This window comes from Chrysemys picta, chromosome 20 (genome assembly GCF_011386835.1).
Source record: "Chrysemys picta bellii isolate R12L10 chromosome 20, ASM1138683v2, whole genome shotgun sequence".
NCBI classification, from domain to species: domain Eukaryota; kingdom Metazoa; phylum Chordata; order Testudines; family Emydidae; genus Chrysemys; species Chrysemys picta.
Window position 1 is genome coordinate 25,412,177 of NC_088810.1, and position 14,211 is coordinate 25,426,387.

The following is a 14,211-nucleotide window of genomic DNA, read 5'->3' on the forward strand; positions in this document are numbered from 1 at the left end:
GGGTGGGCTGGGTCCCCTCCAGGCAGGTGGGTCCTGAGGGAGCTCAGCAGGGCAGGCCCTGGGCTGGCTGACTGCACCACTCCCGAGGGGCTGGAGCGATTCCTGGCCCCGGGACCAGCCCTGGCTGTGCTACTGGCTCAGCCCGGCAGCTACAGTTGCCTCCCAGCAGGGCCAGTGAGTGTGGCCGGGAGGCAGGGCTTGGGGGAGTGGGTCTCTTGGGGGTGAGGAAGAGCTCTGTGTATTGGGGCACTAGGGAGTGGGGGTTCTGTGTGGGGTGCTGGGCAGTTGTGGGACTGTGGGCAGAGGGGTGGGGTGCAGGGTGCTGTGCATTTGTGGCAGGGTCTTGGGGCACTGGCCACAGGGAATTGGGGGCTGTTGGGTGGGGGTTGTGTGGCAGCTGCCAGCTTGTAAATAGTGCCCTTGCACTGGGCTACCTGGGGAGGCACCTGCCATGCCCCTTGCTCTGGGGACTGCTCCCGCCCCGCCCCATGGCCCAGCCTGGCCCCTTGCTCTGGGGACTGCTCTCACCCTGCCCTGCCCCATGGCCCCGCCTGGTCCCTCGCTCTGGGGACCGTTCTCACTCCGCCCCGCCCCACGGCCCCGCCTGGCCCCTCGCTCTGGGGACTGCTCTCACCCTGCCCCGCCCCACGGCCCCGCCTGGCCCCTCGCTCTGGGGGCCGCTCTCGCCCCGCCCCACGGCCCCGCCCCCGCCTGGCCCCTTGCTCTGGGGACCGCTCTCACCCTGCCCTGCCCCATGGCCCCGCCTGGTCCCTCGCTCTGGGGACCGTTCTCGCCCCGCCCCCGCCTGGCCCCTCGCTCTGGGGACCGTTCTCGCCCCGCCCCGCCCCACGGCCCCGCCTGGCCCCTCGCTCTGGGGACCGTTCTCGCCCCGCCCCGCCCCACGGCCCCGCCTGGCCCCTCGCTCTGGGGGCCGTTCTCGCCCCGCCCCGCCCCGCCCCATGGCCCCGCCTGGCCCCTCGCTCTGGGGGCTGCTCTCGCCCCGCCCCATTGCCAGGTCCACAAGCGGTTACTCCTGCTCTGGGGCTGGCTCTCGACGGGACCCGTAGGCTCGAGGGGCAGGTGATGCCGCTGCGCGCGCACTCGAATGCGCGGTCTCGCGAGCTCCCAGCCCCTCCGGCGGTGGAGTCTAGGCGCCAGGGCGGCCCAATCGCAACGGGCACGAAGATTGACGGGCGGCGAAGTCCCACGTGACTGTTTTGCTACTTTACGCGACCCGGTCGCTGTTGCGCCGCTTCCAATCAGGAGATGGCCCGCCCACATTTGGCGGTATTAGTTGCGGATTGGTGGGACTCTCAAATGGCAAGTACTTCAGCCAACGGGGTCAAGTAGTTAGGCTAAGCCCCGCCCCCAGCCCGTCCTGGGGCCAGCGGTCGAAGCATGTTCGAGGCAGGTGGGGTCCCGCGGGCGGCGCTGACGCTGCAGCTGGGCAGCTACGCGGGGTTCGTGGGCGCGCACTGGTGGAACCTACAGGTGTGGAGCCTCCTGGCCCTGTCCCGAACCGTCCCCGGCCTGCCTCGGTCACCCCAATTCCCTGACCTATCTCCCCTGCTCCCCGCCCCCACCGGCCCGGCCTGCCTCGGCCCCCCCCACCTCCCTCCTCCCTTCCCGGCCCCCCGCCCCCACCTGCCCGGCCTGCCTAGGTCCGCCCCATCTCCCTCTCCCTTCCCGGCCCCCCGCCCCCACCGGCCCGGCCTGCCTCGGTCCCCCCCATCTCCCCCCTCCCTTCCCGGCCCCCCGCCCCCACCGGCCCGGCCTGCCTCGGCCCCCCCCCATCTCCCCCTCCCTTCCCGGCCCCCCCGCCCCCACCGGCCCGGCCTGCCTCGGTCCCCCTCCCTTCCCGGCCCCCCGCCCCCACCGGCCCGGCCTGCCTCGGCCCCCCCCACCTCCCCCCTCCCTTCCCGGCCCCCCGCCCCCACCGGCTCGGCCTGCCTCGGTCCCCCCCACCTCCCCCCTCCCTTCCCGGCCCCCCGCCCCCACCGGCCCGGCCTGCCTCGGCCCCCCCCACCTCCCCCCTCCCTTCCCGGCCCCCCGCCCCCACCGGCTCGGCCTGCCTCGGTCCCCCCCACCTCCCCCCTCCCTTCCCGGCCCCCCGCCCCCACCTGCCCGGCCTGCCTCGGTCCCCCCCCCCCCATCTCCCCCTCCCTTCCCGGCCCCCCGCCCCCACCGGCCCGGCCTGCCTCGGTCCCCCCCCCCATCTCCCCCTCCCTTCCCGCCCCCCCGCCCCCACCGGCCCGGCCTGCCTCGGTCCCCCCCCCCATCTCCCCCTCCCTTCCCGCCCCCCCGCCCCCACCGGCCCGGCCTGCCTCGGTCCCCCCCCATCTCCCCCTCCCTTCCCGCCCCCCCGCCCCCACCGGCCCGGCCTGCCTCGGTCCCCCCCCATCTCCCCCTTCCTTCCCGCCCCCCCGCCCCCACCGGCCCGGCCTGCCTCGGTCCCCCCCACCTCCCCCCTCCCTTCCCGGCCCCCCACCGGCCCGGCCTGCCTCGGCCCCCCCCATCTCCCCCCTCCCTTCCCGGCCCCCCGCCCCCACCTGCCCGGCCTGCCTCGGTCCCCCCCCACCTCCCCCCTCCCTTCCCGCCCCCCCGCCCCCACCGGCTCGGCCTGCCTCGGTCCCCCCCCCATCTCCCCCCTCCCTTCCCGGCCCCCCGCCCCCACCGGCTCGGCCTGCCTCGGTCCCCCCCCACCTCCCCCCTCCCTTCCCGGCCCCCCACCGGCCCGGCCTGCCTCGGTCTCCCCCCTCCCTTCCCGGCCCCCCACCGGCCCGGCCTGCCTCGGTCCCCCCCCATCTCCCCCCTCCCTTCCCGGCCCCCCGCCCCCACCGGCCCGGCCTGCCTCGGTCCCCCCCCATCTCCCCCCTCCCTTCCCGGCCCCCCACCGGCCCGGCCTGCCTCGGTCCCCCCCACCTCCCCCCTCCCTTCCCGGCCCCCCGCCCCCACCGGCCCGGCCTGCCTCGGTCCCCCCCCATCTCCCCCCTCCCTTCCCGGCCCCCCGCCCCCACCGGCCCGGCCTGCCTCGGTCCCCCCCCATCTCCCCCCTCCCTTCCCGGCCCCCCACCTGCCCGGCCTGCCTCGGCCCCCCCCACCTCCCCCCTCCCTTCCCGGCCCCCCGCCCCCACCTGCCCGGCCTGCCCCGGTCCCCCCCATCTCCCCCTCCCTTCCCGGCCCCCCGCCCCCATCGGCCCGGCCTGCCTCGGTCCCCCCCACCTCCCCCCTCCCTTCCCGGCCCCCCGCCCCCACCTGCCCGGCCTGCCTCGGCCCCCCCCATCTCCCCCTCCTTTCCCGGCCCCCCACCCCCACCGGCCCGGCCTGCCTCGGTCCCCCTCCCTTCCCGGCCCCCCGCCCCCACCGGCCCGGCCTGCCTCGGTCCCCCCCCATCTCCCCCTCCCTTCCCGGCCCCCCGCCCCCACCTGCCCGGCCTGCCTCGGTCCCCCCCCATCTCCCCCTCCCTTCCCGGCCCCCCGCCCCCATCGGCCCGGCCTGCCTCGGTCCCCCCCCATCTCCCCCCTCCCTTCCCGGCCCCCCGCCCCCACCGGCTCGGCCTGCCTCGGTCCCCCCCACCTTCCCCCTCCCTTCCCGGCCCCCCACCGGCCCGGCCTGCCTCGGTCCCCCCCACCTCCCCCCTCCCTTCCCTGCCCCCCGCCCCCACCGGCCCGGCCTGCCTCGGTCCCCCCCCCATCTCCCCCCTCCCTTCCCGGCCCCCCGCCCCCACCGGCTCGGCCTGCCTCGGTCCCCCCTACCTTCCCCCTCCCTTCCCGGCCCCCCACCGGCCCGGCCTGCCTCGGTCCCCCCCACCTCCCCCCTCCCTTCCCTGCCCCCCACCGGCCCGGCCTGCCTCGGTCCCCCCCACCTCCCCCCTCCCTTCCCTGCCCCCCACCTGCCCGGCCTGCCTCGGTTTCCCCCCTCTTCCCCCTCCCTTCCCGGCCCCCCGCCCCCACCGGCCCGGCCTGCCTCGGTCCCCCCCACCTCCCCTCTCCCTTCCCCGCCCCCACCGGCCCGGCCTGCCTCGGTCCCCCCCACCTCCCCCCTCCCTTCCCTGCCCCCCGCCCCCACCGGCCCGGCCTGCCTCGGTCCCCCCCACCTCCCCCCTCCCTTCCCTGCCCCCCACCTGCCCGGCCTGCCTCGGTTTCCCCCCTCTTCCCCCTCCCTTCCCGGCCCCCCGCCCCCACCGGCCCGGCCTGCCTCGGTCCCCCCCACCTCCCCCCTCCCTTCCCCGCCCCCCGCCCCCACCGGCCCGGCCTGCCTCGGTCCCCCCCCATCTCCCCCTCCCTTCCCGGCCCCCCGCCCCCACCGGCCCGGCCTGCCTCGGTCCCCCCCATCTCCCCCTCCCTTCCCGGCCCCCCGCCCCCACCGGCCCGGCCTGCCTCGGTTCCCCCCACCTCCCCCCTCCCTTCCCTGCCCCCCACCGGCCCGGCCTGCCTCGGTTCCCCCCACCTCCCCCCTCCCTTCCCTGCCCCCGGCCTGCCTCGGTCCCTCCCCCCTCCCTTCCCGGCCCCCCGCCCCCACCTGCCCGGCTTGCCTCGGTTCCCCCCATCTCCCCCCTCCCTTCCCTGCCCCCCACCGGCCCGGCCTGCCTCGGTCCCCCCCATCTCCCTCCTCCCTTCCCGGCCCCCCACCGGCCCGGCCTGCCTCGGTCCCCCCCCCACCTGCCCCCTCCCTTCCCGGTCCCCCGCCCCAAACGGCCCGGCCTGCCTCAGTCCCCCCCACCTGCCCCCTCCCTTCCTGGTCCCCCGCCCCCACCGGCCCGGCCTGCCTCGGTCCCCCCCACTTCCCTGGCCCATCTCCCCTCCCGCCCCCACCTCCCTGGCCCGCCCAGCCCATCTCCCCTGCCCCAAACGGCCCAGCCTGCCTCGGTCCGCCTCCTCCCCGGCCCCAGTCCGCTCTCCCCCACCGGGCTTCCCGGCACCGGCATAACGTTGCCCCCCCCAGCCCATCTCCCCTCCACTGTCCCTAATCCCCGCAAAGCCATCTCCCCGGCCCGCCTGTTTCCTGGCCTGGACTGCTGATCTCGACACCCCCGGTCTAGCCTGCCTCCTCCCACACCCGCTCGACTCCCCGCCAGGGCCGCTCCAGCCGCAGATCCATCGCTGGAGCGGAGGCTGTGGGGAGGGCAATATGCGGGGACGTAATGGGGACTGTCAGGTACAGGGCACCAGGTGTGTCGGGGGGAGTTGCTTGGTCTCCTGGTAGCACCGACCGCCTCTCTCCACCGCAGGATGCTGCGTTGCGCTGCGAATCAGAGGTGCAGGAGCAGGAGCGCAAGATCTGCCCCGATGTGCTGTACAGGGCTGGGCGGACCCTCAGTCGGCAGGAGACATACACACCTCGACTCATCCTTATGGACTTGAAAGGTAGGGGTGGGGGCTGCTGCACCCCGGGGGCGTGAGTGGGACCCTGATGCCAATGGTCCGTGGGAGGTACCTGGAAAGGATCTTGCTGGTGGGATGCCCTCTCCACTGGGCCAATTGCTTTGCTGACACACACACCCCGGATGTTGTGGTGCTAGAAGCATCGCTTCATCCCACTCTCTGTGCAGGCGCATGATGCCTGGTAGTACTAGCCTTAAACCTCTGTGGGGTGGGATTCATCTAGAGTGGAGAATATGGTGAGATTTCTTACTATCTTTAGTCCCAAGTACTGCAAACCTTGACAATATACTGGGCAGCAGCTTCAGTGACCTATTCTCTTGTGCAGGAAGCCTGAACTCTCTGAAACAAGAGGGATGTTTATATGGGGACACGAAAATAGACACCTCGGTAGCATGGTGAGTGTTACCATTTGTTCTTTCATCCTCTTAGCTGGAGCGGTTACACTGCTGCAACAATGTGGGTCATGTGCCTCCTGCCCCTCTTCTCTGGAGCCTGCACTTAGACCTAGATGGACCTCCGCTGTTGGTCTTTCCCCAGCTGCTAGTTCTTAGACGCATTGTTCTCTCTCTGCCATATCATGCTGTGCTCTAAAATGGACAGCAGCTCAGTGAGAGATTTGTAGCTGTGCCTTTGTAGTGGCCTGGAAGCACTAGTGAATGCACTGTATAGTGATGGTGCTACTTGGTCAGCTGCAAGGCTTAGCTCAGTCACTGCACAGCTGCTTTCAGGTGTTGTGGCTGTACTGTATAACCATAAAAGTTAGGGTTCAGAGTGGTAGCCATGTTAGTCTGTATCAGCAAAAAGTACGAGGAGTCCTTGTGGCACCTTAGAGACTAACAAATTTATTTGGGCATAAGCTTTCGTGGGGTAAAAAATTAGAGGTGTCAGAGACATGGTAGGTGCTATCCTGGGTCCCCTCCAATCTGACTTCTCTCCTCTTTCACTAGCAACTGCTGTCGTTAAGGTTTCTAATGCCTCTGTGTGCTTTCAGGGCTTCTTACTCAGTCCTCAGCTTTCTGAAGCTTCCAGCTGCTTTTGGTTCTGATCATAGAATCTTAGAATATTAGGGTTGGAAGGGACCTCCGAAGGTCATCTAGTCCAACCCCCTGCTCAAAGCAGGACCAATCCCCAACTAAATCATCCCAGCCAGGGCTTCGTCAAGCCTGACCTTAAAAACCTCTAAGGAAGGAGATTCCACCACCTCCCTAGGGAACCCATTCCAGTGCTTCACCACCCTCCTAGTGAAAGTGTTTCCTAATATCCAGCCTAAACCTCCCCCACTGCAACTTGAGACCATTACTCCTTGTTCTGTCATCTGGTACCACTGAGAACAGTCTAGATCAGGGGTCAGCAACCTTTCAGAAGTGGTGTGCCGAGTCTTCATTTATTCACTCTGATTTAAGGTTTCACGTGCCAGTAATACATTTTAACGTTTTTAGAAGGTCTCTTTCTAGAAGTCTGTAATATAAAACTAAACTATTGTATGTAAAGTAAATAAGGTTTTTAAAATGTTTAAGACGCTTCATTTAAAATCAAATTAAAATGCAGAGCCCCCCCCGGATGGGTGGCCAGGACCCGGGCAGTGTGAGTGCCACTGAAAATCAGCTCGTGTGCCGCCTTTGGCACACATGCCATAGGTTGCCTACCCCTGGTCTAGATCCATCCTCTTTGGAACCCCCTTTCAGGTAGTTGAAAGCAGCTATCAAATCCCCCCTCGTTCTTCTCTTCTGCAGACTAAACAATCCCAGTTCTTTCAGCCTCTCCTCATAAGTCATGTGCTCCAGCCCCCTAATCATTTTTGTTGCCCACCCCTGGACCCAGACTAATGTTTGTTTTTCTTAGATTGTAAATTCTGCTTTGGGAAGAGGTTGTGATTCCTGTTTGTATGAAAATGACCTAGTATGCTATGCATGATACTGGACTGCAGATAATTAATAATCTAGTTTGAGACCTCTGTTCTCAGCCTGAAACTGTGTCCCCAAGTGGATTCACAGCTCAACACTGAAGTTCTCTTCTATTTGCGAAAGTTCCCCTCTTGCTCCCGCTCTTCCATGGCCTGATATAAATTAAAGTTAAAGAAACTGACAGGCGCAACCTCTTTTAGTAAAGTCCCATGGACCTGGAACAGAATAATTCTTTCTGCTGCTCTTCGAGGTTAGAAGGAATCATCCCCTCTGGGTAGGTTATTCTTAGAATTGTCCACTAAGTGGTTTCTTGCATCTTCTTCTGAAACATGCAGTATTGGCTATTGTAATTAATTAGGAATTACCATAATAGAGCAATGTTCTTATCACAGTTCAAGAGCCAGGTTGTATTTAGTGAGCTAGATACTAGACTGTAAGCTCTTTGGGGTGGGGGGGACCGTCTTGCTACATGCATGTAGAGTGCTCAGTGCAACCTTGTTCTCTGAGGCCTCCTTGTGCTCCTGTAGTACAAATAATGAGGGGATTTATTTTTCAGGCAGGGTAATCTGATGACTCATCAAGAAGACCCTCCTGCAAAGAACCTTTTTCTACAGGACCTCAGCAAACTGGAGGTGAGAAGCCAGAACTCAAGGTGTAGAGACTGAATGGGTTTGATTTGTATCCTAGAACCAGAGATGCTAAATTAACAGGGTTTTGGTCTTGGCAACAAGCTTTGTTAGATATTACTGCTTTTCTTGTTGGTAGGTTTTGGTGTCTAGACCTTTCTACTCCAGCTACCCCATGTACAAACTTGGCCAGATCCTGTTGATCTGCCTGCTTGCTTTTTTTTGTAAAAGAACATGTGGTTGGAATTATTTCCCTCTTAAACCTTCCTAAGGCCTTTTTGAACATAAGACCAGCAGAGCAGTTGACTTCTCCATGTCTCCAGTGGCAATGCTCAAGGGCAGAGAGACTGAGAAGCTGCAGTAAAGGCAGGACTATAGGTTCTGGATTTAGTTATTGGTGATGGGTGTAGGAGGGAAAGCTGTCCTTGCACAGATTGTGTGAAAAAAGTACAACTGTAAATGGACCAGAGACAGCCATTGGAATTGCACCAACAGTAGGTTTTTTTTTTCCAGAGGATTCAAGAGCTGTGAAAGGGTCTTTTCTCTAATGTTCAGCTGTCTGTGCAAATCAAAGGTCTCCTGTTTTGATGTGAAAGAAATGGACGAAATGTTGTCCAAATAACACATCTCTGTAGCTTGGCAGTAGTCCTACAAATTCAGGCTGAACATCTACCATTGGTGTCCTTGATTAAGATTGCACTCCTCCCCTAGTGCCCTGCAGCATGCATTATACTAGTTGTTGCCTGCATCACAGTACTGCTGTTTATGTGAACCACTTTGGGGTCATTCAGGATAAAATCACTGGAGAAATGAATGAGACTTTATGGACTATACAGCGTACCATAGAAGCACAGATGTAGAACAATGTTCAGAGCCCCATCCCACTATATTGCCCTGTTACCCATTTACAAGAGAGGCAAAGCCATAGTAAAACCTGTCTCTGGGGCTTTTTGTTGCAGGGAGGCATGTCCTCTGATGGAGGCTTCAGTCCCAGAGCTCTTCCTCTCAGTAAAGGTGTGTAAGTCTTCCATGCCTGTCTGTCTGTTTAGGTCAAAGATCACAGAAATGGAGAATTGTAAAACAAATGAAATGGGGAAGGGACTTCATTGCAGTCAATCATGAGATTAATTACAATTAAAGAACGTAAGAATGGCCAGTCTAGGTCAGACCAAAGGTCCATCTAGCCTAGTATCCTGTCTTCCGACAGTGGCCAATGCCAGGTGCTTCAGAGGGAATGAACAGAACAGGTAATCATCAAGTGATCTATCCCTTGTTGCCCATTCCTAGCTTCTGGCAAAACTGAGGCCAATAGCCATGGATGGACTTATCCTCCATGAATTTATCTAGGTTTTTTTTAATTCAGTTATAGTTTTGGCCTTCACAGCAGCCTCTGCTAAAGAGTAGTGTGTGATGGGAAGAAGTACTTCCTTTTGTTTGTTTTAAAGCAGTTGCCTATTAATTTCATTTGGTGACCCCTAGTTCTTGTGTTATGAGGAGTAAATAACACTTTATTTACTCTTCTCCACATCTGTCATGATTTTATGACATATCCCCCATTAATTGTCTCTTTTCCAAACTGAAAAGTCCCAGTCTTATTAATCTCTCCTTGTATTTTAAGTCCAAATTCATCATACTCCCTCCTGTGGCTGCTTTCCTCCATTGATTGGTTTTGTATGCTAGGATTCAGCTCTAAAGCACTCTATTTAGCACAAAGTATAATTTTACGCACAGGTAATAGTCTTATCATAATGCTATCCTGTTGCTATGAGTCTGTGACAGGCATGGGTTTGGGATAATGCCATGGTGTGAAGGGCACAGGAAATAAGTGTGGGGCTAGGTTACTTGGTTACCAAGAGAATTATGTGTAAAGTACTGGGAGCTTGGTTTAAAATCAAAAACACTTTAGCAGAGAGCCTTGTGATCCCACTGTCTGGGTTATTAGAAGCTGAGTGTTGGAAGGACCCTCCGACCTGAACCTTTATCTGTAGATGTTCTTCTTGCAGATGTATCTCAGCTCCCTACACAGTTGCATGTTTCCCAGAAGGGTCACCAGTTGGAAGGCAGTGTGCGGGTTTGGTCTGATTACCTCCGAGTGCGTCTGCATCCCAGAAGCATCTTCATGATACATCAGTACAACGATGATGGGTATGTTTGTTTCACTTCAAATGCAAACTGAGGCAAAGTGGTAGCTCCACGAAGGGGCACAGCTGCTGACTGCAATTTAGGGATCAGCCTAACTGGATACGTGCTAAAAGACACAAAAAGAGGGAGTGGAGTTAAATGCTCACCTTGTCCCTTCTGTTAGGGAGTCCAGTCAACTCGAAGCCTTTGGACAAGGTGAAAGCCTCCTGCATGACCCCACTTACCTAGAGGAGCTGGAAGATAGATTGCACTTCTATGTGGAAGAGTGTGATTATCTGCAGGTACATGGGGTTATATTAACTTGACCTGGTTGGGAATCTCTGCCAATTGAACTTTTGGTAGAAATTCAAACAATATTTGTCCCTTTCGGTATAGGGTTTTCAGATTCTGTGCGACTTGAACAATGGATTTTCTGGAGTTGGAGCTAAGGTGACAGAACTTCTCCATGATGAGTATTCAGGGAGAGGAATCCTGACATGGGGACTGACTCCAGTCATTCATAATGTTGGGGTAAGTGTGCAGTGGGAAAAGACTCTTCCTGATCTCTTGACATAGGTGCATACATTCTGACTCAGACTGCTTCCTGTAAAACCGATATTGAGGATAGATCAAAAGAGCATCTCAGTGCAGTGAGTACTGCAACAGTAGCTGCCCTTCTATCTGCCTGGCATAGCACTTTTACTTCCAAAGGAGCCTAAGGCCGGGGCAGATTAATCGGGGGGCATCATGTTTAATTGCTAAATTGTTTAAGTGCCAAGCAGAGCTGTGTGGATTTTTGGCATCTTTTGTCCGCAGGTGTCCTGGAAGGATTTTTACAGGCTGATGAACACAGTCCTGGGAATTGTCCATCTCTCCAGTCACAGCTCGCTCTTTTGCCCACTATCACTCAATGGAAGTCTGGGACTCAAACCAGAAGCCCCCGTTACACTCCCATATGTACATTATGATGTGAGTATACACTGTCACTGACTGTGCAGACAAACTGGAAGCTTTTGGGAACCCTTTCTGTCTAGAAAGGCCTGACCACACTAGTGTATATATTCTATGTTGTCAGAACTTTATGCCAGAAGGGCTAAATCCTCCCATGCTAAAAAAAATCAAGCTATGTTCTATATAGGGGGAAGTTCTAAAAATAGTTTGTCTCGGGGAACCTGCCTAATCCTATCACTAACATTTGAAGTTGATTACGTAACTCCATCTCTGTATATTTCCTCAATTTTAAACCTACAGCCCCTTAGTTCTGGTCTGTCCAGTGACCTTGGTGATCTGTTTAATAATCCTTAGATTACTGACAGGTCTGAAGTATTTACCAGCTGTTTTCTGCTCACACATGAGCCTACATTCCAATTACCTTTGCTGCCATTTACTGCACTCTCCATTTTAACTCTGGGTTATGGCCCTTTACAACATTAGTTGTAATAATTGTAGGTTGCTGAATTGTTTCACATACTTGCCTTGTGTTGTAGGTAGAGCCCTGCATAGATACAAAATTTGTATACACATCTGATCAGCAAGCATGGTAAGCAGATATCCACAGATTTGCAGGGCTCTAGTTACAGGACTAAGATGGATTCATTCACATAATTGAATTCAGTTTGCAGAGTCTCAACTCTTGTTGGACTGAACCAGTTAAACAAAAGGCTGGCGCTAATGCATATGGGTGACTGCACAGGAAATCTAAACTGGTGCAAAGTTGTAATTGCAGGCAGACACTGACTCAATGCACTCTGATTTAATCAGCTTCTTACAATGCTAGTTGAATTGCAGAAAGCTCAAAACTTTGTAGATTCTAGGACCTGGTCTCAGTGACCTGAGCCCCCAACTGGGAATGCACAGCAGAACATATGGGATGACCATAACACTAAATTCTGTCATTGGAGAAATTACTAATGAGGTAATCAGCAATTGTTTTTATTAACAGATTTCTACTGAATAAATGTCAACAAGTTATTCAGGCTTTAAAATGTAACATCAGTTTGTCTTCTGGGCTGTTTTGCTCTGCCTTGGTCATTCTGAGTAGAAACTGCTTTAGTTGGTTTGGTTAAGGAACGAAAGAATCTGAAATTCAATCTTAAATGACCTTTTCCTCCTGTAACTTTGCTGTGGTTCAACTGTTCTTCTGTAGGCCTCTCTAAACTATCACAGCAGTGCAATCTTGGCAACAGCATTGGATACCCTCAGTGCTCCATACAGACTCCATTCCTCCCAGTTCTCCATGGTACAGCTTGCTGATGCATTTAATAGCTCTGGGAGAAAGGTAATTTTCTTCTAAGAAAATCATTATCACTCAGCCCCTCCAGCCTCACTGTGACCATTGGTGTAAGGTAGAAGTAAAATGGTGAATGTGTTACGATAGCTATTCTGTTTCATACCTCAGTAGCAGAATCTTTCCTCTTGCCTGTAAATTAAGCCTCTGTGCATGTGGATGTTATTACCAGCAGACCTTGATGCAGCATGTTTGTTTTGGATACAGATCTCTTGCATGAGTCCCCCTGATCCCCAGATAAAGCTGAGACCAGATTATTACAGACATTTCTATTGGCCTGTTCTCCCTCTGGCTCTCAGGTTGTGGCTGCAGGAACTGCTGTACCCTTTCCTATGGCATATGGTCAGTCTCTCCCAGATGCTTTGTGCAGCTACCAGCTTGCAGTGCCATGGACACCATTGTCTTCATGTGGGGAGCAAAAGGACAGCTGCTGTTTTGCTCAGTCTGTTGTGCTGAGAGGAATTGGCAAAGAAAATCATATCAGGTAAGAGAAACAGCTAGATCAAGTACCTGTCTTTCAGAGCTGGCCCCTAGCTGTGGTGGTCTCTGACAAGAGGGGCTTCTTAAGGGAGGGACTCTTGCCTTTAAATCCTTACTTGCCCAAAAGAGCTGAAGCAGGTAACCTTTAGGAGATGTGGAAGGCCTGCTTTGCCTGTCAGGTTACCACGTGACAGGCTGGTGTCAATAAGGGAGAATCTCTTATTACTAAGAATTACAGTACCCTTGCATTGTTCTAGTACATGCTCTGGTTTTAGATCAGTATAGAACCATTGCTGGCTCCCTGTAGCTCAGCCACAGTTACCAGCATCTCTGTTCAGGTACTCCTATAACATGCATTCACATGTTTTTCTTTGCAGTAATCTTCCTCCAGGGTCACAACCCAAGTCTGCCCTCCATGTTTGTGAAACTGGAGAGGAGGTTTTGGGAAGTTACTTACATGCTCGGTGCCCAGGGACATTCAGGTTGGTGATATGCTCTGACTAGGCAGCTTGGGGGATGGGTCACTGACTGCTAATTATGAAACTTCTATAGTGAATTTTGGATAATTCTTCCTCACTTTGTTTCCTTGGCAGCACCTCATATTTGATTCAGGGCCCATGTAAAGTGTTACCCCCATACCCACAATTTTTCTCTGCTCTTCTAAACAAGCAAGGTTTCCTCCTGGATAAACTTCCTAGCTGCTCAACAGGTAAGATGCTCTAACACCCCCTGTGTGTGAAACTGCTCAGTAGCATACAGCTGCATCAAACAGATGTGAGGAAGGGGTTAACACTTGGTTGTTTGTTTGTTTTTTTAAAGCTTGAATTAATAGAGGACATTAACAAGCTGGCACCCTTCTAAAGCTTGCTATTTTTCAGCTGTTGGCATAGGGCCAGTGCATGCTTTCTCAAAACCCCTTCCCCTAGTAGAACACTTATTTTAAAAGTAGAATGAGACAGGGACATGGTGATCTACTCTGAATGATGACAGATGTTTCAGTGGAGATGTTTTTTCCACAGCAGTTGAAAGCATTCCTGTCCTAACAGCACTACAATCATCACCTGCTCTGTACAGCGCTCTCTACCGTTTATATAAGGAGCTGCATCAAGTGGATGTACGGCGCTGGGCTAGCTTTTTCTCTGCAGGCATTGAACTTTATGATTTTCAGGAGGCCCTACATGAGCTAAGAACACTGTCACAATGCTATAAAACAAGCTCTGAGTTGGATGAATCTGAAGATGAAGCAGATACTGACTAACTCTACTACTTATCACCTGAGGAAGAAGAGAATTTTTTTTTTATTAAAGTTGAACTAGGGCACTAACTTTAAAGAATAAAATGTTACTGCAAATTAGGTGACAATTGTGCTGCAGCTGTTATACAAAGGGAGAGGGTGGCTTTAGACATCT

General features: G+C 56.6%; 2 protein-coding genes across 9 annotated transcripts in view; one reads left to right on the forward strand and one right to left on the reverse strand.

The window, feature by feature from the left end:
* Positions 1-1,167: 1,167 nt before the first annotated feature.
* Positions 1,168-14,156, forward strand: MSTO1 (misato mitochondrial distribution and morphology regulator 1). 7 transcript variants are annotated; one of them, XM_024108622.3, is made up of 14 exons: positions 1,168-1,320; positions 5,231-5,366; positions 5,710-5,779; positions 7,845-7,920; positions 8,874-8,928; positions 9,918-10,059; positions 10,220-10,337; positions 10,432-10,566; positions 10,852-11,004; positions 12,182-12,313; positions 12,622-12,806; positions 13,180-13,284; positions 13,396-13,511; positions 13,822-14,156. In XM_024108622.3, the coding sequence occupies exons 1-14, from the start codon at positions 1,267-1,269 to the stop codon at positions 14,058-14,060; spliced, it is 1,716 nt and encodes a 571-aa protein (XP_023964390.1). In that variant the 5' UTR covers positions 1,168-1,266; the 3' UTR covers positions 14,061-14,156. The 7 variants fall into 7 exon arrangements, with proteins under 7 accessions (XP_023964390.1, XP_005280798.1, XP_008170171.1 ...); XM_005280741.5 differs by lacking the exon at positions 1,168-1,320 and adding an exon at positions 1,331-1,491; XM_008171949.4 differs by lacking the exon at positions 1,168-1,320 and adding an exon at positions 1,331-1,491 and having other exon boundaries at positions 13,825-14,156.
* Positions 8,721-14,211, reverse strand: part of LOC101934353 (GON-4-like protein) — a 57,386-nt gene continuing 51,895 nt past the window's right edge. For both annotated transcript variants that reach the window (XR_010594082.1, XR_010594081.1), the window contains 2 exons: positions 10,001-10,162; positions 8,721-8,955 (listed from right to left, as the gene is read on the reverse strand). The gene's annotated coding sequence lies outside the window, so the exon portion shown is untranslated. The remainder of the gene's footprint in view (positions 8,956-10,000; positions 10,163-14,211) is intronic.

Bases quoted from the DNA above. Each gene is read 5' to 3' on its own strand.
- MSTO1 (XM_005280741.5), top strand. From the start codon at position 1,399: ATGTTCGAGGCAGGTGGGGTCCCGCGGGCGGCGCTGACGCTGCAGCTG. The intron at 10,567-10,851 runs GTAAGTGTGCAG...TTTTGTCCGCAG, and splicing joins CAGTCATTCATAATGTTGGG to GTGTCCTGGAAGGATTTTTA. The intron at 12,314-12,621 runs GTAATTTTCTTC...TCTGGCTCTCAG, and splicing joins TTAATAGCTCTGGGAGAAAG to GTTGTGGCTGCAGGAACTGC.